Source organism: Chlamydotis macqueenii, chromosome 17 (assembly GCF_036417535.1).
Source record: "Chlamydotis macqueenii isolate bChlMac1 chromosome 17, bChlMac1.mat, whole genome shotgun sequence".
In the NCBI taxonomy this organism is placed as follows: Eukaryota; Metazoa; Chordata; class Aves; order Otidiformes; family Otididae; genus Chlamydotis; species Chlamydotis macqueenii.
In genome coordinates, this window is record NC_141572.1 from 5,707,898 (window position 1) to 5,730,992 (window position 23,095).

Consider the following 23,095-nt stretch of genomic DNA (forward strand, 5'->3'; position numbering starts at 1 on the left):
GTTCTTGAAAATCAGATGAAAATTAAGCTCCACAAGTGCTACCTACACACACAGAGCATTCAATTTTATACAAGGTTTGTTATGTTTTAATCAGTAGAAGACGATGACATGGGCTAAAATACAATTCGTATATTGTTAATGAAACTTCAGAAGCGTCTGGTTCATTAAACGCCTGCAGAATGCCCTGGTGCACTCAAGGCCTGAAAGCAGACTGTGACACAGATTTGAACATTAAACCTGGACAGCATTCAATTTTGGGATTTAGGTAAATAAAAAGCTTATGCAGAATTTATTTTTTAATGATTCTTTCCTTTTGTCCCCTCATTTACATTAGACTCTGAAGCATAAAGGCTAGAAAATTTGCCTTTTACCCATATGTGAGTGGTCTATAACTTCACAGTAAACTTGGAATATTTTTTTTCTATCTGAGAAACATGAAGCATGCACAGAATGGTCTCATGCCACCTGCAAATGAGAAAGTCAAGTAAAACTTACAGTTCAGAGAGGCAAAACACCAAAAGCTTGAGAAAGGCTAATTGAAAACATCTGTCATATGCAGAGTCAACTGTAATCCACAATATCTATATTTCTCCTCTTCAGATATAGAAGAGCCAGTTGCCCAGGCTCAGAATTAAACATCTGTTTCACAAAACACAGATATTAACCTCCAAGTTTTTTTATGAACCAATAAAATTCAGTTATTCAGCACTACTCAATAACAATTGTTTTATCCATTATACAAATTGCTACAGCCAATTCCTCAGCATAAAACACTACTACAGTGATTGAATTTTAAAGGTAGTGGATGTGCTGTTATTAATACAGGGATACAGATGCTTCTTTTACTAATACAGTATATTTAGTAAAAAAGATTTTCTGATTTTTTAATTGGATACATAATTAAACTGTTATTTAGACATGACAGAATCAAGTATAGTAAAAGAAACAAACACAAGTGGTAGTTTTACATTTTGGAAAACAAGCAAATCTTGTTTCCATATTAATCACAAGGCTTTTAAATGGTATAACAATTATTTCATTGTTTTAATTCTTGGTACATACAGGCCAGTCACAAATAAAACAGGAAGAAATCCAAACAACGACTTCTATTCTTTCAAGTAAACCTTCACAATTTTGAAAATAAAACTTACAATCCATACTTAATGAATTTTACTCAGGCTTTTCAGCAGCAAAAAGAATGGTAAGTGTCCTAAGAGTAGGACAAATTCTGACCCAAGTGCTGCAATGTACATACAAAGTGATTGAATGGCAACTGGAGCAGGACCCAGTCTACCCAAACTGTGCCAATTTTCTTCTCACATCTGTGGGTTTGTTTGGTTTTTTTTTCCAGCATCTGCGGTGCTGAAGACAGCCTAGCACATTCTTGGTTCTAGCAGTTCCTCAAGCATGGAGCTCATGTTTCAAAATCTAGTCATCCTCTTACTGATGCTGTTTTGTTGCAGAGCACATAAACTATTTTAGTCTGGAAACACGGGAACACTGGGCTTCTCTTCCTTCAAAAATTTCCTAGACACCAAACCAATGAAGTACAAACAGTTGTAACGTGTTTTTCAACAACTCAGCTCAGAAAAAAAACAGCAACCAAAATGTAGTAGAAAACAATGTAACAACAGCAAACGTAAGACTAGCAAATAAGCTTTAACACAAGCTGAAACCATCATAAATCAAACTCTGTTTTGATCTTTGTCTTTGTAGTGAGTTGCAGATCTGAAATTCTCCTAATTTAAGAATATTAGACATAAAAGACTGAAAAAGAACACACATAACTCACACTTGTTTAATCTTGCGACATATTATGTCACAACGAGTTTGCTTGTTTAAGCAATGCTCAAATAAAGAAAGCTTTCCCTAAAGGCTTTAACTAAAACGTGCACAGTACTTTAGATGACATTTCCACTGACTGCCAAGTTGTCCAAACAAAAAGAGATTTGACAGTAAAAACACCTATTTGGCTTCTCAGCCTTTCAGGAATTACATGAACATAGATTTACACCAAAATGTTGAAGGACATCAGCGTTGGAAATTGTTCTGCAACGTGAGGGGGTCAGCTCCTAAACTATACACCTGGGAACAATATTTCTCTGGCTTAAGCCTGTTTATCATGGAGTTCAGCGTGAATCTTGAAGCCTGATAAGTTTCTGTAAAGGAGAAGATGGAAAGTCTGGAGTCACTCCGTCAAAATCAACCTATACCACTCTAAGCAGAAACAGCATCATCTCTTCTCCAAAGGGTCAAGAGTTAATTCCATTTCAAACCCCATAATTACAATACTTTTCTGTTACTTTTTCTCCTTGAAGAAATTCACAATTTAGTAGAGATTTTCCAAAAATATATCTGGCATTTTTAAAATTATGTCTACAGTATGTTTAAACAAGCATTACATTAGCTATCTCAAATTTCCCTATTAACCCTCAAATTAAGGTGATGTAGACAAAAAAATGAGAAGGAAATTTGATTTTAAACATATCTCCACATCTTCCTATACCCATGCCATAATAGACAACTGCAGAACAAGTACCAATTAGCTCCTCAAAAGTATATAAGAATTAATAGTCTTTAAAATAGACATTGCAGAAATCAAAACTGCAAGAAAGCATTTTAACTCAACAGAGAAAAAAACAGGGAGTAGGATTTTAGAAAATCTGTACTCTACTCCCAGATTTCTGCCTTCTTTTGGACAAAACATGATGTAAAATTACTTTGTAAAGTGGTTTGACATCACCTGATCAAAAACACCATGTAAGAGTAAGGTACTATTCCACTGAATTATATTTTTTTTTAATTAAATCTCCTCTCTTTTGCATTGGCATAATCCCAAAATAGTTCCATTAAAAGATATGTTTCCTTTTAGCATCACAGTAATCAAGAAATATGGCATTAATATATAAAAGAGGTGACTCCTATTGGCTTCAGCTGGCCAGTATTCTACATGTTGTCTAAGCATCTTCTAACATAAAAGAGAGTAGGTAGCACAAAGAAAATCTCTCAAGAAAAATCCACAGCTGCATTTCCTCCTGCGTATCTTTTCTTCATCAAAATAGAAGCAAGGTATTTGACAAAAATATGAGCATTCACCACGAAGAATTACAGAATAGGCCTCCAGAAAGTCTGTGTATTTTAATAGACAATTAGATGGTTTTTTCCTCAAGTTTTGCTAAGCAAAGTTATCAAAAGGTTAGAATTTGAGGCCAAATTCCCTTGAGAAGAAAAAGAAATCTACAAAAATAGTTACAAAAACATTCTATGGATTAAACATTATATAATAAGCCAATGAGTCAGAAATACACCTCTTCCTCGTATCCTTCCACAACACTATCTAATTAGATTGAATGCCTTTTTATTTCATTCAGTGCAGAGAATTTCTGAAATCCCAGTTTAATCAAGCCTGAGTCCTACTACTCCTCTGAGGCACCATTTTCCTCAAAGCCATAAACTTCAGCCAAGGTTGTGTTAATTTTACACTCTTCCCCCCCCACCTTGAATTAATAATAGCCAAATCTAATAGTATCCCAGTGTCTCACCTACTCTTTATTAAAACACTTAATTTCTGATTCCTTTAAATAGTCTCCTTTATGCCAAGATCTATCTTGTATGTTACTGAAAAAGGGAGACATTTAAAATAGATGAGCACTATGAGGATGTTGAAGAGGGTGTCAGATGCTAGGAATGTAGCACCATGCTCTAGTCTATTGTATCCAACCATAAGCCGGTGTTCACATAAGTAGTTTTAAGAAGGTTGTGTTTCTTTTCTGTAAGAATAGAGTACTGGATATTGTGCTGAGTAGCTGCAAATGTGGAATGAATTAATTGTTGATTTTTCATCCACCTATCATTTTTCATTTTATGCATCTGCTGTAAGCTCTTAGGTCTGCACAGCTCTCAAGTCTAGAGTCAGTAGGGTCCTACCTCCCTGTACTGATCAGAGTATAAATACCAGGGATGAGGCATCCAGAAAGAAATTTCATATACGAAACCCCTAAGAAGTTGTGGCTTACAGATGCAGATGGCTGTCCACAGACATAGTTCCTCTCTACAATCAACCTTGACTGTCATGGTGTCAAAGAAAACTAAACGTGCTTTTTTAGGGCTAGACCATGTCGATATGTATTCAGAGGAGAAAATTTCATATGTGATATCAGATGGGGACTGTACTCCACTCCAGGGGGAAGACAAACACATTTCTCAGTAAGGGTTCTCATGTGAGAAACACTGTAAGAAGTACTTAATTTTAGGAAGAAGATATGGACTGTACTGTGCATACAAGAAGCATGAAAGCTTTATTTGGGAATGGTAAAAAGCTATCTTGCAAGACAGAAGTAATTTGTGTAAGCCTGGGGAAAGGAGAATGCAGTTCAAATTCTATGATCAATGAAAGTCTTAAGAAAAATCCAATCAATGTAATTCTGCTTGGAAAGAACATCAGGACTTGCTAATGTTTAGTCGCTTCATGCTGCCTCATAGAAACCAGGAAAACAAGAAAAGGGAGAGCTGATTTGGCATAGATATGGCTTCCCCTCACCCCTCCCTACCCACCTCCCCCGCCAAATTTCAAATCCTCTAATCCAGTTTTAGCCTTCTAATACTAAACTCCTGCTGCAGAGAGCCCCTCCACCCCATTTCCTAGAACATTTTTTTCGTAATCTCATCAATATCACTATTAGGAGATATTTTCTTCCATTTCCAGGTAAGACACTCAATGTAGTAAGTGTTATTTCTCTTGCTTTAAGAACTTTAAAAGGATATAAATGTATTCTGGTGTTTCATTTTAACTTCTTTTTTTCACATCTAGATACCTCAAGTGTGGTACCAAGCTGAGGTGTACAGGATAAAAAGGAATCTGTGGCTTTCAACAAGAGTCAGTAAATACAAGCAAAAGGAATATTATTGGAAGAAACTTCTTGCAGGTAACAGGGATAACATGAACTTGTAATATAGGACATGTTCACGGACATCAATACCTTTCAGACTAACAATTCACTGCTGTGAGTAGAGAGATGTTGATTAGTATTCATATAAAAATCTGAGCATTATAATAATGGCCCTAGCTGGTGATGCTATAGAGCGTTGCTTCACCCAGACAGCATGAGGAGCTTGAAAAATATCTGCTCTGATGGACAAACTTCTACACATCTCACTTTGGCTGCTCGCATCCTGTTGATCAGTGCAGTTTTGTAGATGATGCTAGGAAAGCTGGCTCGCATCTCATTATGTTCCTAGAGACTTGAGAAACCACTGCAATTCATAAAGCTGATGGACTAATGGCTAGTGCATTCTAGGAGAAGAACTGGATTTGTCACTTAACTAACACAGAGCATGAGTATGTAACTTCATTCATATAACATTTCAAAATCATATAATGGACAATACACATATTTGGCTTTATTTCTGCCCACTCCAACTCATTTTTCAAGAATAATGGGAGGAAGAAGTCTTGATCATACTGAAGTCAATGACTGCATTTGTAGAGCTAGGATTCTGTCTCACCTATGTGCACACCTGTCTTCAGAAAGTCACCAGAAGACATCAGAAAGGCCCCCAAAACCTTCAGAGTGTCATTGTGCATTTTAGGATTATATGAGGCTGTCAGGTTTAGGGGAAATTTTTATGTGAGGGTCTGCAGAAGTGAAAAGGATTCATAATAAGAACACTGACTGTTGTAGAAAAGCTCTGTCATCAGTTCAAGTCTTCCAGCAAAACTCAGACATGGCTCTAACATCTAAAAATGTGCAAAAATGTGATAACTGTAAAACTAGTTCAAGATAGTTTTAAAGCAATCTTAAGTTCTATATTTTGGACATTGGGAGTAGCACATTGTGGACTTTATTAGTGACTGATCTGATAGTGACTTTAAATGCCAAGACAAAGAAATTCTGCCAGCAGAAGATAACACAGTGAAATTCAATATATACAGTGGAATAGAAATCCTGACTTAAAACCAAAATTATGCTGCTATTCACAATGAAAACAGTAGTATATTTTGAAATTATTCTGAGGTTTTCATACACTAGCATCCTACCGTACTGTCTGGTTTTGTCTCCTATTTTCAGGCACTTAAATTTGGTATCAGAACGTAGTTTATATGTCTTAACAGCTCACTGCATTTCTTAAAGATCAGCCTGAAGAGACAAATGCAGAATAAAATAGCAAAAGAGGCTGCCCTTCTTTCTTAGCTTGAAGTCAAAGAACTGCTTAAATAGAATTGCCTGTTAAGTATGAGATCATTCCCTTCTCTAAATGAAGCAAATAAAAGACAAAAATTAAAAGACCTCTTAATCAACTTTTGTTGTAATATTAATAGTTCTTAATACCACATCAGCATCCTCAAACTCCAGCCAAGATTCTGTCCACTGAGCTGGGAGCTGTACTAAAATTTTCAAAAGTGTCATGGTCTAGATTTTCTAGTGCTCTGCTCCCTCAATGAGTGTGGGAGGGTTCACAGGCAGTCAGGATTCACCACTTCCCTCTGTGGCATTTCTGGATGGACTTTCAAGAAAACACATGTCAATAGCGAGGCCAAATGAAAATCTCTCCCCTCATTTTGGTTCTTAAATTTAAAATCAAATGCTTCTAAAAATCTAGCCTTCATCTTCAGAGTGAAGAAATATAATCTCTAAACAGATATATTCATGCAATTTTGTTATCTTAAAAGAAAGAAAAGAAAATCAACCAGTATAAGAATAGTTCATGCCTCACATGTTCAACTAAATATTATATGCTTCCATGTTTTATTTTCATTATGTGGAAACAAAAAAAAGATTTTAATTAAAAAGAAGGCAGTTACCGTAAGCCAGAATTGGAAAGCAAAAAGCCTTAAGCAGTTCTTTCAAGGACTTCACAATGTCTGACAATTTCAATCTATTAGGCATCTTTCTGCCCATAGAGATCACGATTACCCTGTAAACTTGCCCTTTCAATTCACTCAAAGCTGCTGCTTCAATCTATTCTATCTGTGCTGTCTGAACCCTTCATTTCCAGTAGGTTCAAACTAATTTAGAGCAGCCAGGGAGGCTGACATCTACCTTTCTTCCACATCCTCAAGACTACATGCTGACATCTTAAAAAGAATTTAGAAATAAATATAATACCACTTCTTTCACACAACAAAATCATTTATTTGAATTCCATTAAGGAGGCGCACAGGTACAATTAGGAATTGGTTTCTGACTCAAACAGCCATTTGCCCCCATGTTGATCTAACCATTCCACTGCAATAAAATAAAATACTGCTGTGAGCTTACAGCCTTTGACCTAAAAGCTGGATGCCTTAAGAATCAAGATAGACATCATTTTTTTAAAAATTGAAACTGATGCAGATTAGTAAGCATTTGTAACAGTCCTTGCATCTTAATACACACAAAATAATAGCAGTGGTACTTGTGACAGATGTACAATTCCCAGATGGCATTTGTCTACTAGTATGTACATTCTGGTGGTGGAAGAGAAAATGGGGGTTGGAAACAGGAAGCCTACGCAAGATATGATGAGCCATTAAGACTTAGTAATTTAGTCACAACACTAGTTCATGAGGAAATAAAAAAAAAAAAAAACCCAAGTGACTAAGGACTGGGAACTGCCTGGTTGATAGGCAGATGTGAGAGATCTCATACAATAGAAGTCTGTAATGCTTAGCACAGAACTGAAAGCCAAAGAGAAGATGCTAGGCTGGCCCAGATCCATGATTATGAAAGGGGGATGCTCAGCTTTTTGGAAACGATTGCAACAGCAGCCATTGGTGATGGCTGAAAATGACCACAGCTACGTGACTAGGGCAAGGAAATAAAAATCCAAATTTCTTCCTGGAAACCCCTGTATCTTATATCTTCATTACCATACTGTGGCCTCTATCATCACTGCTACAGAATTCAGCTACTGAGAATTAGTTTGGCTGGATTAAGAATATAAAGACATTTCCAAAAGTCTTTCAACTCACTCATCAAAATGCTCAGCACACAGGCAAGCAGTGTCTACTTCAGGTTGGTGCATTATAGCTGAATTCAAAAGTGTAAAGTATAGTGATCACCACATTATCAACAACAGCTCTCCCTCCCCTTCAAAAATTTCAGCTAAGATATGAAAAGGCGTTTACTGAGGGAGAACTGAAACTGATAGTATTTGTTATATAAAATTATCATAACTTTGTTTAACTTGCATGGCTTTACCTTGGTCATGACTAAATATTACTATTATACTTTTATTTTTTAAAGTGTTGCTGTTTTGTAGATAGAATAGGATGTTACTTTGGTAAGGCTTATCAGCTGAAAAATGGCAGTTATAAATATATTAAGTGGTCACTGAACTTTTTTTTTCCATTTTGACTGGCTCCCATGTCATTCCACAAGCTTGAACAACATCTGATTTCCATAATCATTTTTTCTACAAGGGAATGAGAATGAAAAGGCCTGGGAACAGATTACTGGAGGTGGAGTTTGATATTACAAAAAGAAAATATAATTGCAGGCTACTGCGCAAAGAAGCTGTTCTGCTTCTTTACCACTATCAGCCGCACACTCCTCAGCTCTCCTTCATCTCAGATCTACTGAGCATGTGGCTTCCAGGTGAGATTATGCACAGTTCCATATCTGCTGGAAAGCTTTTATTTTTGATGGGTTAGTTTTCCATCAGATCAGGGAGCTGAACTGCCTCAATACGCAACTGCAGTATTGCTGGAGCTGGTGTCTGAAAAAAAAAAAAAAAACAACACCCTAACCTCTAGAAATGAGAAAAAAAAAAGATACTAGTTTTCAGCTGGATCACTCAGCTCTCTGCATGGTTCATTACTCAATTGCATAAATGCTCATGCCACACAAGAGAGACCGCAGTAGCCCCAGCTGAGTCTGACTTAGCCTACTGAGGAGCCATACTCACTGACCATACTCACTTTCAAATCAGATTCAGCCTTAAAAAGAATTATTGCAAATTTTCTTCTGACTGCTTACAGCTTACACTCTAGATTTAAGTGAACAAAATTCAGCATCCAAAATACAGGAAAGCACCACTGTTCAAATACTGTGCTAGCACTATACCTGTAAAATGCATTAATTTACAGAAAATGTCTGTCATAACCATTATCCACAGCTAAATTATAAAAATTCTGCACGTTTCTCCTGTAAAGCTAGACCTTGACTCCAAAGCCTTATTATTCCTTACTATGTTTTTACAGCACTTAACAGAGTTTTTATTACAATATAAAATACTATGTCAATTCATTACTCCTTTCTCTTAAGCAGCATAGTATCCATAGTACCACATAATACATCATTTCTCTGTTACCAGCACATTTGATGACTACTTGTCCAGGGCAGAAGGCAAGCTCTACTGTGAGAGCTGTGCAATCCACTTCAACTGAGAAGGAAAAAACAAAACAAAACAAAAAAAAACCCACCAAACAAACAAAAAAAACCCAAAAAAAAAAACCCACAGCACACTTTTCAATTTCACCTTTTGCCAGCAGATCAAGGAAGGACACTGAGGGCATTTGCAAAGTGTGAGAGCTTCCATTATGCAAAAGAAAGAATGCTAAGAAAAGCCCTTTACTACTCAAAAAAGAGGTGACAATTAAGAAGCTCACTTGAATGAGAAAGTGTTTTACTGCAAAAACAAAAGGAGTTATTTTCAACTACTGAATATGAAGAAGTAACTGAGTATCAGTTATTTTAGCTTTCCTTTCAGGTGGGTGAAATAAAGTACAAACCATTTTACATGAGATTATTATGAAAACAAGCAGCATCTATCTTGGCTCTCTGTGACTTGAATTTATTATAGGGAAATTTAATATTTATTTATTCCATTAAAATTATGGTAGTTCAATATTTGTTTTACTCTGAAACTAAAGTTAAAACTTCAATTGTACCCTACCAAAGATGTTCCACTCATTTTAAAATTCCAGAGTGTTTTACTTGTTTTGCTGAACAGAGCAAAGCTTCTTGCCCAGTTTTTCAATATTAGACTGCATGGTAGATGCCCGATTCCCCACTCCCCTGTACAAGCTAGGCTCTTTAGCCAGAATATAGCTGCAAAAAGCACTTGCAGTGATTTTGGGAACCACATCAGAAAAACAGCTCTGACTCCTGGCCATTTTGTATCGAAGAGATTGTGTCCTCTTAGTTCAAACAGCTTTAACTAATGTGAGGGCAATTTTGCAGTTTGGTTGGATACCAGATTTATAGAATAAGGTCAAATATATGTGTAACTTCCCCCTGGGCTATGGTATAGGCACATATGAGGGAATTCGAGGACATCAGACCTCCTGGGTCCATTCTGGTGACGGGCATTGTCTGTGCACATATTGTCTGCCTGAAGCGGGCCATAGAGCACAGGAAGCAGACATTCTGATTTTCTTTATTATGTGGTCTTCACACAATACAGAGTTTGATCTTTATTTCTTCTTCTTGTCTTCCAGCTTTCATAAATTTCTTCTTGCTTGCTCTCAATCTTAATTTCCTGGGCTCCCAGCCTAGGTTTCCAATTATTTTATGATAACTCCTACAGGTCAGTACTACAAGTTCTATGTCATTTCAGAAATTCAAGATTATATAGCTTGTCCTCCGTGATTCCTTCTGTTCATCTTAGTGCTAAAAACAAGACTTGGAGTTGCAACTGGAAGGAAAACTGTAATGGCACTGACCTAGAATTAAGGAGGCAAGCAAAAGTGCAAGAACTGTGAAGGAATTCACTTCCTGAGTGTCTGAGATAAACACTTATTCAGTCATTGGGGAAGAAAATTATGAGGTACCAGAAAGCAACATTTGCAGAGGACCAGTCGGATTTAGATCGGAACAAATATAATAGATCAGCTATTCCTAAAACAGATGTCAAAGGAGCATAAAGCATAACTGAAACTGCTACAATAATTCCATAGGCTCCAGATGAGATTTTGATAGTGCCTGTCTGTGAGAAGAGGATAAAACAAGTGTCAGAACATATAGTTTCTCTGACAAATTGATCAAACTGGCAGAAAACATCTGCAACAAGTCAAAGACCATACCCAAGAAGTCGAGGCAATGGCGCAGTGTCACCACAGATACACAGACTAGGATGGCTACTATTCTCAGGGAGAAAATACAAGTGAGAACATACTTATTAGGAAAAAAGTGATGGGCTTTAGCACTCCACAGTATGAACTGGAACACTAGAAAAGTCCTGTTACACCAAATAACATCCTGCAATACACTCTTCGCATTTTGGAGGGAATTTTAGTTCATACCTTGATTTTCACTGTCTCCCAACAACCTTCCAGATAGAAGCTATAGACCATAAAGACTTAAGGTTTGAAAGAGCTAGTTACCCCAGAGATTATCCTACGATCTACTGCAACAGCTAAAATCATCTGTCTGTGAATGCCCTGCCCTGCACCTAAAAGCAGTTACTATCAAGACATCTGTGAGGGATCTCCAGTTTTGAATTCACTGTTCCCGATTTAGACTGCCAAAGCCCAGATTTGTTAGCACTGCAAATACGCTGCCAAATTCATCATTCTTCTCAGAAGCTGCTGAAGAGAGAAGAGTTTAAAAGAATCTCTTCATGAACCATCCGTTTTATTATTATTGATGCAATTTGATTATTTGATGAGAACCTATAATGCATGTGAAGACATTCTAAATATCAAGACCATGAATACCATGACAAAGGTCTGCTATATATAGTATTCTCCACTTACAAGAATTTATCTTTTTTCAGAGCCTGATCCAAACTGCATGCATAATTTTGATAGGAATAGGCGAAAGTATGAAAGGAGCATATGACTGCATAGAAATAGAAAGAAAACAAACAAACAAATGCTTCAACAGTGATTATTGTACCATTACTCTGATCTATTGCTACTCAGACAAAAAGTCTAAATAAAAAGGCAAGAAAAGGCACAGCTGATGCTGCTATGTGTATTTTAAACTACTGCAGCAGAAACAGCAGGGAACATTTACAACAATATCCAAAGTTATGGTAGAACAAAGGGAAAAAAGGTAACAGCAGCAACAAACAACTGTATAAGGATCACAATCTTAGGTATTTACCTTAGTTTAGCATTTCATCCATTACACAAATGAAGCATTAACAAAGCAAAGAGAAGAGAGCACTGAGATACCACGCAAAATATCAGCCTGCTGAATAGCACTAGGGAAATACTATTTTAATTCTCAAGAAAATTAATAGCGCTATTAGTTTTATATTTTTTTTCTAGCTTGAAATTGGATCCATTACATTCAGCCTGAATTCTGAACCTCAAGAAGCTGGGCCATTTCAAAAAAACAGCAAGTCCAAAGAAATCTACACGGATGCAGACATGGGAACATAAAGGGAACCTGCACTGGGATGCAGTATTGCTAAGATGGTCCAAAAGCTTTCAACCAAACTAGCCAGAAAATGTAAGAAAGCCTGCAAACAGCAAAGACTCACATAGTTTGAAAATTTCATATGCACAGCTCTGTTGTTGACCATTTGTTAAATGATGATGGAACCGTCTGTTTCTTCAGCTGCAAAGAACGAATCTTGCTGATTTTCTTACAAATGATACCACCATGTGCATATTCCACGTTAGAAATGCTAGATGTCTTTATTGCACTGAAGTTTCCAAAGCTAATGACGGTTGTGAGTGGTTCTTTTATAAGATGACATTGTACATCTCGGAATATACTGAAAAGCTGCCTTAGCTTCATGATTTATTCACTCAAAAGGCTACAGTAGCATATAAGATTGTTTTTCTCAGGGACCTCAGCAACAGTTATTCTTGGGTAAATGAGCAGCTAGAAATAAAAGTTCAAATATCTTGTACTGGCTCCCTACACAGATCTACAAACCAGGACTAGTACTGTACAGGGCACAGAGAAAAAAGAAACCCATGCTTCAGATGGAAACCTTCATCTCAGCAGAGGTCAAGCTCCATGTGATTTAAAAAAAAAAAAAAAAAGAACTTAAAGACTAAAGAATAGGATTCTGTTTGTTTCTTTATGTGTTATTATGAAGTCAGCTCTGAAGTTCAGAAGAGCCCATTTATTTTGATTATTTCAATTTTCACGGCCCATCATAACAAGAGACTAGCAAACAGTTTCTTTCGCCAGTCCATCTCATCTCCACTGCTACTCACTATGTTTGCAACTTACTAATGTGAAGGAGCTTTAAATAAACCCCAAAGGGGCAGAGAAGGAATGAAATATTTCTAAGATCTGTACCATCTGTCAAAAAAAACCCCATTTTTTTCCTTGTAATTTGTTGCATTATTAATACAGATATTCACTATATGGTGGGCTTCTTTAATAGTTTAGTAACATGGATTATAACAAAAAGAAACATATAAAAAGATATCATAAAGATGTTTTTAAGAAAATTTTTATGTTCCCTTTATCATGCTGCTGTTTGAAAAGGTTTAGATAGCTTATTAATTGTAACATTGTGGTAAGGGATCTACTTAAGCTCTCAGAACTTTTTAATCACACAGATGCTTTCATTATATCTTTATTTTTTCCCCTATCCTACTCTTCTCTATTTTTACAGGCCTCCAAGTTGCTCATGTTGTCCAGTGATCAGGAAAATCAGAATGCCACATTACAATTTTTACTCAGCCCTAATAATTATTTTAATGGGGTAAAATGTACATTCTCATCTGAGAAGAGGGGCAGATGCTATATAAACAGCAAGTAAAACAGGTCCTCCTCTAAACAACTTGTACTCTGAGTAGACAAAACAGTTTAAAAGAGAAAGGGGAAAGCAGAGAACTGAAGTGATTTGCCAGAGGTTACAGAAAGCCAGTGGGTACCCTGACGCCCAGATCACCATCATGAACCACTACATTCCCCAGCTTTTATAAAGAGAACTCCACCAAGGTAAGATGATTACATTTCTGTAAAAAGGATAATACCTGACTAAAAAATGGGACAGGAAATAATGCTTTATAAGGTTATTTAAAACAAATAAACTAGTACTATTAAAAGACCATTCCAAATTATCATTCTCCCATTTTAAAGTCTATCAAATAGACCTATATCTGCCTCCACAAAATATCAAACAGTACGTATTCTTCAGTTTTGTTGGATAAGCCAATGTTCATGAGATTTTGTTTATTTTAAAAAATACAGAGCATGCTGTCAGGGCTGTAGTACAGGCTGGCTCAGTGGAAACCCATTAAAACCACTTTACTGGGCAGATGGTGTCAAAGAGTCAGAAGTACATAACAGAATCCTACTGTGCACAAGTGTTCAGTAGGCAAGAAATCATCTCTTACCAGACAACTGCTGCAGGGGACACAGTCAACCACAAAGGAGAGAGCAGAGCACAGCTAAAGTCATGATAGCTCGACAACTGTTTGCCCAAAAAGGAATAAGAGAACCTTAACTGATAAACCCTGAGTAAACAAGGGAAGATCTATGGAGAGCATCATATTAAGCTTTAAAAAGCAATACATTGTCTTTAGTAATATTCACTGAAGGTGTAACTATTCTTTGTCACTAAGAGGGATATCACAATGCAGAAAGGCTAAAATGAGTTTTGAGAAAGTGTCCGCTAAATTTTGGTTTGCCATCTTTTCACACTTGAATTTACAGGATCGCTGAGCAGCTGGCCTTTCAGCAGTATTTCTGAGAACGAGTACAAAGAAACTCATTAGAAACATCTGGAAATAACAGCCTCACAACTACAGTCTAGAAGATGACAAATTTCAATTAGTCATATGTCAAATGTGCACTAGCACACCAGTAGATTATGAGACATTCCTTTTGCATATTTTCCTTTTGCATTCTCTTCTACAAAAGGTAGGCCAAGTTTTTCTAGTGTTTTTGTATGAGCCTAATTCTGTAGGTGAGCTTAACACCAAACAAAGCACTCAACTCCGAGTTAAATAGCTCCTATGATCTGAATTATGTGGATCCTAAACAGAATAGACACGGTGAAAATTAGTGTAAATGGGACAGACTAGTGGAAACTCGTATGCTACTTTACAGACTAACAGAGTGTGGTAATAAACTTGCAGAGTGTGTATGCACCTCTTTCCTCCACTGGGCAGAAACAGGATTGCAGAATTCTGCCCCAAGTCCCATATTGCTGACCACATAAAGATATCCTTCTTCAGCTCAAGAGCTACAGGCTTGTGAACCTGAGCAAGGTAGATACTATTTTCATTTTTGAAAATGTGATAAGGATGACAGGAAAGTGCTAAAGATGAATGTTGATATATGATGCTTTTACACATTTATTACACAGGGAAGTTTTGTCAGAGCTGAATAGTTCCCTCAGCAGTAGCTCAAAACACAATCCACTAAAACAACATCAAGATCTCCTTCACACCAAGAAAACCTGACAATATAGCCCATATTGCTAACGGCAATTGACACACGGACCCTGTATCACAAAGTAGGAAGTTGCCACACATAGACAAGAATACAAACTACCAGTGTGTACTACCAAATTAAAATTAACAAAGCACAACTGATTACATTAAGAGAGATGCAAAACTCTGAAGGATAAATACAGTTCAAAAGTAGGTACATGCAAATCACCTCTGTTTTCTTTTATGGAAGACAAATGGAATGAGTCACCATGGCTTGGTAGAAAATGGAGGATACAATTATGTGCTAATCCAGGATCTTTGATAAATTAATAGATTGAAGACTAAGTGGTATTGTTTCCTTTCTTATATTATGGATTGGATTAATATACAGAGACACTATTGGCTAGTTATCTCTGACAACTTTGGATTCATTTTCTTGTACAATGAATTTATACAATGTATACTGAAGATATAAGATGTACACTTTTAAAAATATAAATAAAAAATTATTAGTGATGTTGAGGACCAACAACATTCCAGGTTCCAAGATCATTTAGCATTAGATGAGACTAAGTTCTCTGCCTCGGAGGATTTTTTTTTTAGCATGCAAGACATACAGTCTTATTTGTGTGAATATCTGGACATCTGCCTTGTTCCTCAGGAAGAAGTCTGCAGGCTGCCTGCTCAACAGTCTGTCTACCTTGAAAAGAAATAGATCAAAAGGCATGCTGTAGAGCATCCTCGTTCAGTTGGAGAGGACACTTCTCCTGTTGCTTCTTAGTCTATCTCATAAAGTCATTTACACCAAGAATAAAGCGTGTATGGACATCTTTCCACACTTACTCTTGGCGCACTCATTATTATTACCTCTGCTGCTTTTTTCTACATAACTAGCTAATTCATTTATTTTTCTTTTTATAGGATCTATGTTGTGCAATATCCTTCTCCCTTCTCATGTTTTACCATCTACATCATCATTTTCACATGTGGTTTTATTTTGCCTGCTTTAGCTGCCAAACTGCAAATCAATGAGGCCCAATGCATTCCACTAAGGAGAAGAAGAAATAAAGATTGAAAAAAAAAAAAAGCAAATGAGTATAAAATTGAATAAATTAAGGCTGGAAAATGGTTACTAACCGTTACCATAGCAAATTGCTGGAAAACCTTATCCAAACCATCTTACACAGAGTTGTGACAAAAGTCTTTATAAAAGCCCAAATAAGTAAACAAACTAAATAAATTCAAAGTAACCTTAAAAACAGAGCTAGACAGGTTTGTGAGATGGTGAAGTGACTATAGGAGGAGGGAAGCAGCCTTCTACTTTGTAAATTCCAAGAAATGTGGTATCAGCATTGTTGGTAGTTGATGGCATCGATTTCTACATGGTCTGTACAAGAAACAAAAATGCGTGCATTCTGCTGAGCAACTTTCAGAGAGACAGTGGTCTGCAACACAGAAAACTCCCTCCAGAAACCTTTCTGGAAACCTTAGAGTGTAAGAACAAACAAACATCCTCTGTGGGTACAGCAGAAGTCTTAGGAAGTTAATTGACCCTACAGTGCAGATGCCTTCAAGTAACTGGCAGACTACTCTTACGTTGCTTCACTGAACCACTACTCAATGTTGATTTAAGTGAACTGCTGTGGATTAGAAACACTCACACCATCAGTGACTGTGTCTGAAGTACTGAGGCAATATCAAACAGTTCGGAGAAACACTTTAAATGACTACAGTGAGTCTCACTACAGCGGTTTTTCTGAACCCTTTTAAGGACAACAGTCATCTGACTTTTTGAAAGAAATCCAGACCATCTTACACAGTATTGTCACAAGGGTCTTTGTTTACAACCAAACACAAAGTGGGATGCACTCTGAAAGCATCCTTGTTACTTCTAGTCCTCTTTTTTTTTTTCTTTTTTTTTTTTTTTTTCTAGCTTGCATGCATAAGGTTTCTGGCACTGGTTTCACAACACTGCTCAAACGTTCTATGAATCAGCACTGGTGTGTGGGCCAGAGGCTGAAAAATACTACCCCAGAAAGCTCTGTCTACACTCTGAATTAAAGCCTACTAAAGGCAGTGAAACCCTGTATACTGACTGTCATGGGCTCTGGATAACACCCACTGTGGGTCAGTAGATGGATATAATATATTGTGGAGCTGGAAGTTACATCATTCTCTAGGTCAAGTTTAAGTCACACTACTAAAGTAGAAAGTGGAAGCTTGCATAGATACTACATAGGCTGTACTGCTTTGGAGGATGAAGACCTTCAATCCCTTTGCTCTGTGAGGCCATCAGACCAACACCTTACACTGGAATTAAGTCTATTCAATAAAAGAAGAAATCAAGGACATGAAGAAGCCAATCCTCATTCTACAGTTAATTCCCCCCTCAATGGAGGAAGGTAAAATAGCCCAATATCCTCAAATACGTACTTTAAATCTACTCATAATAATTAATGTTATCTAAATGTCTCTGAACTATTTAAAATCCACTTCATTTTCATCTGCCATTAATAATGCAGTAGGCAATATTACAAAGACTCATGAAAATCAAGTAATTTAACGTAACACTTTACAAACCAAACCCACAATGAATCTCAGCTGCCTCTTCAGCTTCTCTCCAATCAATCTGGAGTCATGTTTATGTATCCTAGGACCCATGATAGACTGCCACTAGACTCGGCATCCACAACCACCTCAGGAGGTTGATTTAATGTGAATGCAGCATGAAAAATCAGATTATCTTTTGATTCTCTCTTTTATTAAATAAAACTGATCTTCATTGAATAAAGCTGCTTTTATTAATATCTAAAACATTGGTTGGTGTCACAGAGCCCACCAGTCCTATGGAACTAATAAAACAGAGAAGTAAAAAAAATGGAGAGCATTACAGGGAGATATTAGAAACCAAATCACATTAAGCCAGTATTGCAGCTGACAAATAAAACATGGGTCTAGCTGTAGAATTTTTTAGTTTTTCTGAATTTATTATTTTTACTGAAAGAAATCGGAGTGGAGTTACTCCCTGAAGTAAACTGTGGCAAGAAACACAATAAGAGCAGAAAAGCACAACTTAGTTTCCCCTTCCCTTTTACAATCTCCCAGGTGACTGTAAGTTCACTAGAGCTGGGACAAAGTACAAAAACTTTAGTTTTATGGGAACAGCTTGACACTTAAGCTAGAAAGATTTCCTTTATCTTTTGGGGTTTTTAAGAACACTTTTTGGGTTTCTGCATGTAGGCAAAGCTTACAAGACAAACTCTTACTGACCACACCTGTGCTTTAGGCTCATCTGAAATGAGCATGCAGTAAATTTTCTATACGTATCAGTTGCACAGCTAGAGCAGCAGGCACCTATGATGAGCCTGTCCACAAGTCATGTCAGCAGTTACTTTGAGAAAAAGAATGTGTCCCTCATAATCACAATCAAAATCTGTCAATGTTAACTGAAATCTGAAATTCAGCCTTGATCTTCTGTCTAGTCACCATCGGGGGGGTGGGGGGGGGGAACCTATATCTTAAATCAAACAAAACAATATTCAATTTTAACCCCATATACAGCACTATTTTCCATTACTAATACACTACCAGCATTCCAGATTAATGAACTCCAAAGTGAGTAGTGCTGAAACACAGGTTGTTACACTCCCCAGCTTTTCAATTTCCATGTTTCTATTTACATTAAGCCCACAGTGCACTTCAATGTCAGTGGAAGGTCTGCATATAAGGATCTTCAAGAAAGGGCCCACTGCCTTCTGGAGGATGGAACATAACTCACCAGGTCAGCTGGGTAGTTCTTTGTACACCACTACCTCCACTGAAGCCAGTGGATGCACAAGTGAGATTTAAGTGAAGGGAAGTGGCTTCCTATACAACTACAATTCATAAAGACATAATCCACTGAAATTATCAGTGAAGTATTTCACCAACACGGATAGAATGACATATTCTGATGCTAAGTAAAATCATGGAATCAGTAAAACTGTAGGGAAAGCCAAAGATAGAGTTTGTCCATAATGAGACAAAAACATCTACAATAGAAGGTTCAATGGAAATCAAGAGGGTTCAAAGAATACTGTAACACAGATCATTCCAAAGGAAACAGGCAAAATCCAAATATCTGGATACTTCTCTCCTATAATGTAACCAAAGCTAAATGTTTGGGAGTTTGGCTTCTGGGAGATTTCCCCACATACACACTTTCCTCTAACAGGAGATTGGCATCACTACAAATGTACTATCCACATCTCCAGCCTATGAGGAACACTCATAGGGGTATACAAGGTAATCCCGTCTAATATAGTTACCAAGCCTCCACATTTGTAAAAACTGAGAGAAAAAGAAAATCAAAACAGTAGCTATGTAGATCTAATTAGAAAGCAACTTATGGGAAGATTTCAGCCCAGGATGGCAAAGAACACAAACTGGTCAGCAGAAAGCAGGCAGAAAAAGTCATTAAAATGTTCACTTGTTTTTTTATGGTCAACTTAGACCTGAAATTGAAATTAATTAGATCTAGTATTTTATCTAACAAACTTTCATAATGTAAAAGGCTCCAAAATCTTAAGTCTCACAATATACATTTTAAAATTTTTTAATGTCTTACAGAAGATGCTCAGTTCATTATAGACTTAAGCCAAGCATGGAACATGGTGTTCAAGTAAAGTATTACAGTTTTTATTCTACTCCAATGAAGCTAAGGAGAGGTTTTCCCTTTAAACAAAGAAACAAGACGGCCACATTATTGTGCATGTTGTATTAGTGTCTGTTTTCATTCACGTCAACTGAACCTGGTTATTTTTTTAATTTAAGATTTCTGAAGAACTTTTTTTCATAGTTGATACTGAATAGCAAAATGCCCATCTGACTAAGGGTAAGCATTGGCTCCCTGGAGCTGACTGAAGACAACTTCTAGTTGAAGAAAAAGCTGTGAAATGCAACTGCCCCCCATAACTGCAGTTACATAGCCTTATAATCCCTGTCCTTTTTCTATATATATACACACGAATGTACACAGCCATATATATAGACTGACAATATATTAAGATACATGGACTATATCATCACTGACAAATTGTTATGTTAAGAACATGAAGCTTATTATTGAAAACAACATTTCATTTCTCAGGCTGGAACTATTTTCTGCATTTACAAGATAAAAGCAAAGCAAAACTGCAATAGTATTGTCAAGTCTTCAACATTATTACCCAAAAGATTTGGAAATTGTGCAGTAAAAAAGTGTGTTGCCATGGTTCTGAGTAATCAGCAACAGACGTATACACAATAGACAGCTGATTGCTGTTGCATGTTAAAAGATTTTTTATCTCTTTAGGAAAACTTTGTCATCATGTCATAAATGAGAGAGATTTTCTATTAACAACAGAAAGGCATCAAAGAAACATGCCCTGTAGTAGTGATCAAGTCTGATTATTTTTTTGGTTTTCATTTTCTTATGGGGCAAGGGGGAATAAACCTTCTACACTGTCAAGTTTATACTGTATACCTCTGGAACACTCTGGTATTTTCAGAGTATACTAAGGCATACTAATACAGACGGAGTCTGGAGATAGACACGGAGATAGACAATTACATCAAAGTAGATATCTGTATTACTAAACAGCAAAGAGTCTCAGTAATCACACAGTAGTATGTTAGATATCTGAAGTGCAAAATAAACAGACACAAGATCCCATTAGAATTATTAGTATTGTATCTGGTTTCAAGACATATGAGATTTAATGAGACTTCACAATCACAATACGTAGAAAAACCTCACTCATCACTTTTTAGGGTTTTTTTTTTCCACGTAAGAGACCTCCTTTCCAAGTCCAATTTTTATGCCTATGTTTATCTTTCAAAGAAGATGTAAGTAACATTTAGGAATAAAATCTTATATAAATGTTATAATTGCTGAGCTAGCAATAAAACAAACACTGTACTCTGTAGGACTGAAATACCACTTACACTCCAATCTTGGAATAAACTGCCATCTCAGTCAAATATGTATCAATGCAGTGTTAAGGCTGCAAACTGAAGCATACCAAAAAATAGGAGATGAAAAAGTCGTTATCCTTACTGCACTGTTAGCCTGTCCAAAGTACTGATATTGCTTATAATAAAATACATAATTTACAACCTAGCTGGGAAATCAAAAGCTACCGGTGTGCAATGTGAATGAAGCAATCTTTTGAAAAGACTCAGAACTCCAATCCCTGCTGCTAATGCATTTCCAATTGCAACTTTAAAGCTATACTTATGTAGGCACTGCATTTAGGTAACATTTGAGGAGACTTATAATTTTGTTCCCTTCTTCCTTAATCTGTTCTAAGGAGAAAAAAAAAAAAAAAAAAAAGAAAAAGAAGAAGAGAACTGAATTCGATACAGGGAACCACTACAGAAATAAACATTTGTGTCATTTGCCCCTCTGTCTGTAAGTTCAGTCCTGGATATCAAGGACTTAGTAAAAATAACTCAAGAAAAAAGAAAAGTGCTGACATCTGGAAGTGTAAAAAGGTGTTGAGAGTAACTAGTATCTTTTTTAGATAGTGATGTTTATAAGCAGAACTCTTCATTAGTATGTTTGCAAAATCATATATTAAATGCATATGCTATTATTCCTCTCTGAAGACTAACTACATGTGAACTTAAATTTTGTTTTCTTGCCAGAATACAGCTGTTGATGCACAATGTCTTCTCAGTAGAAATGTGCATCTCTCCTAATTTATATTCCACAGGAATAGTCAGAATCATCTAAATTAAGTATCTCAAAAATGCATTCACTTTTTGGCTGAGGCCATCAATGAAAACTTTAAGTTCAAAGGAGAATTTAAATGCATACAAAAATGTGTGCTTTGTCTATATGCTGGTTTTCTGATTCTTACTGTAAACACTTCAGGGCAACAAGAAGATATCACTGAGTCATCTGAAGTCATGCTGTCAAGACATTAAAACTCTGTTCAGCATGCAGAATATCAGATACCTGGTTCAGGCTCTCATCACAATTTTTAAACATTTCAGCAAGCACACAGTAAAATATTGCCAGCCAGACTGAGATACAGGATTTTTAATTTGAAAAATTACGTAGAAGACAGCAGTGAGGCAGCTAACTCCCATAGCTTGTACCCCTGAAGATTTCAAATTTCCAGACAACAAACCCTTCGCAATCCAAAGCTGGTTGGATACCAGCTCAGCTCATCACCAGCATCTACAACACGATCAGAAGTGCAATAAGCAGGTAACAAATGCCTCAGTAAATGGGTAGACTGTTTGCCACATTCAGTCAAGAAAAAATCCTGCCACTCAGGATTTCCCATCACAGTATCTTTGGTTTTGACTAGCACATGACTCCCCCAAGTCTTTCAGTCATGAACTGTGGGTACCAACATTCAAGGCATTACAGACAGCAGGGACAGAGGCTGTGTATGCAAAATAAGAAACAAGATGCAGTGAAAAAGACAGAAGAGACTGAGCCTTACCTTTGGAAAAAACTGCTGCCAGGCTCAAGAGGAGAGGTGACAACAGATGCCCCATATTGCTAATCCCAGAAGTGCACATCCTGGAGTTTGTGGAGAACTTAGGGCTCAGTTTAACACACTTTGTAGTCAAAACAAAAATCGGTCAGCTGGAGAGGCTGCATTTTCAGGAAAGGTCATCTGGACAGCGCAAAAGGCATTTCCTTCGGAGATAGGACTTAATTCTTTAGCTTTAACCCTCTCCTCTCCTCCCTCCTTTCTTGAAAACAGATGATGCTGTGAAAGAAAAGCTCTCTCCTCTCAACAAATAGATAGGAAACAGTTATGGTTAAAATCTCAGCCTCGAGGA

General features: G+C 36.8%; 1 protein-coding gene across 1 annotated transcript in view; it reads right to left on the reverse strand.

Annotated features, from left to right (window-relative positions):
- The window catches only part of TMEM132D (transmembrane protein 132D), a 257,878-nt gene extending 235,011 nt beyond the window's left edge, over positions 1–22,867 (reverse strand). The window contains exon 1 of the mRNA XM_086761324.1: positions 22,750–22,867. Coding sequence (XP_086617450.1) covers positions 22,750–22,828 — 79 coding nt within the window. The 5' untranslated portion in view covers positions 22,829–22,867. The remainder of the gene's footprint in view (positions 1–22,749) is intronic.
- Between the last annotated feature and the right edge of the window lie 228 nt (positions 22,868–23,095).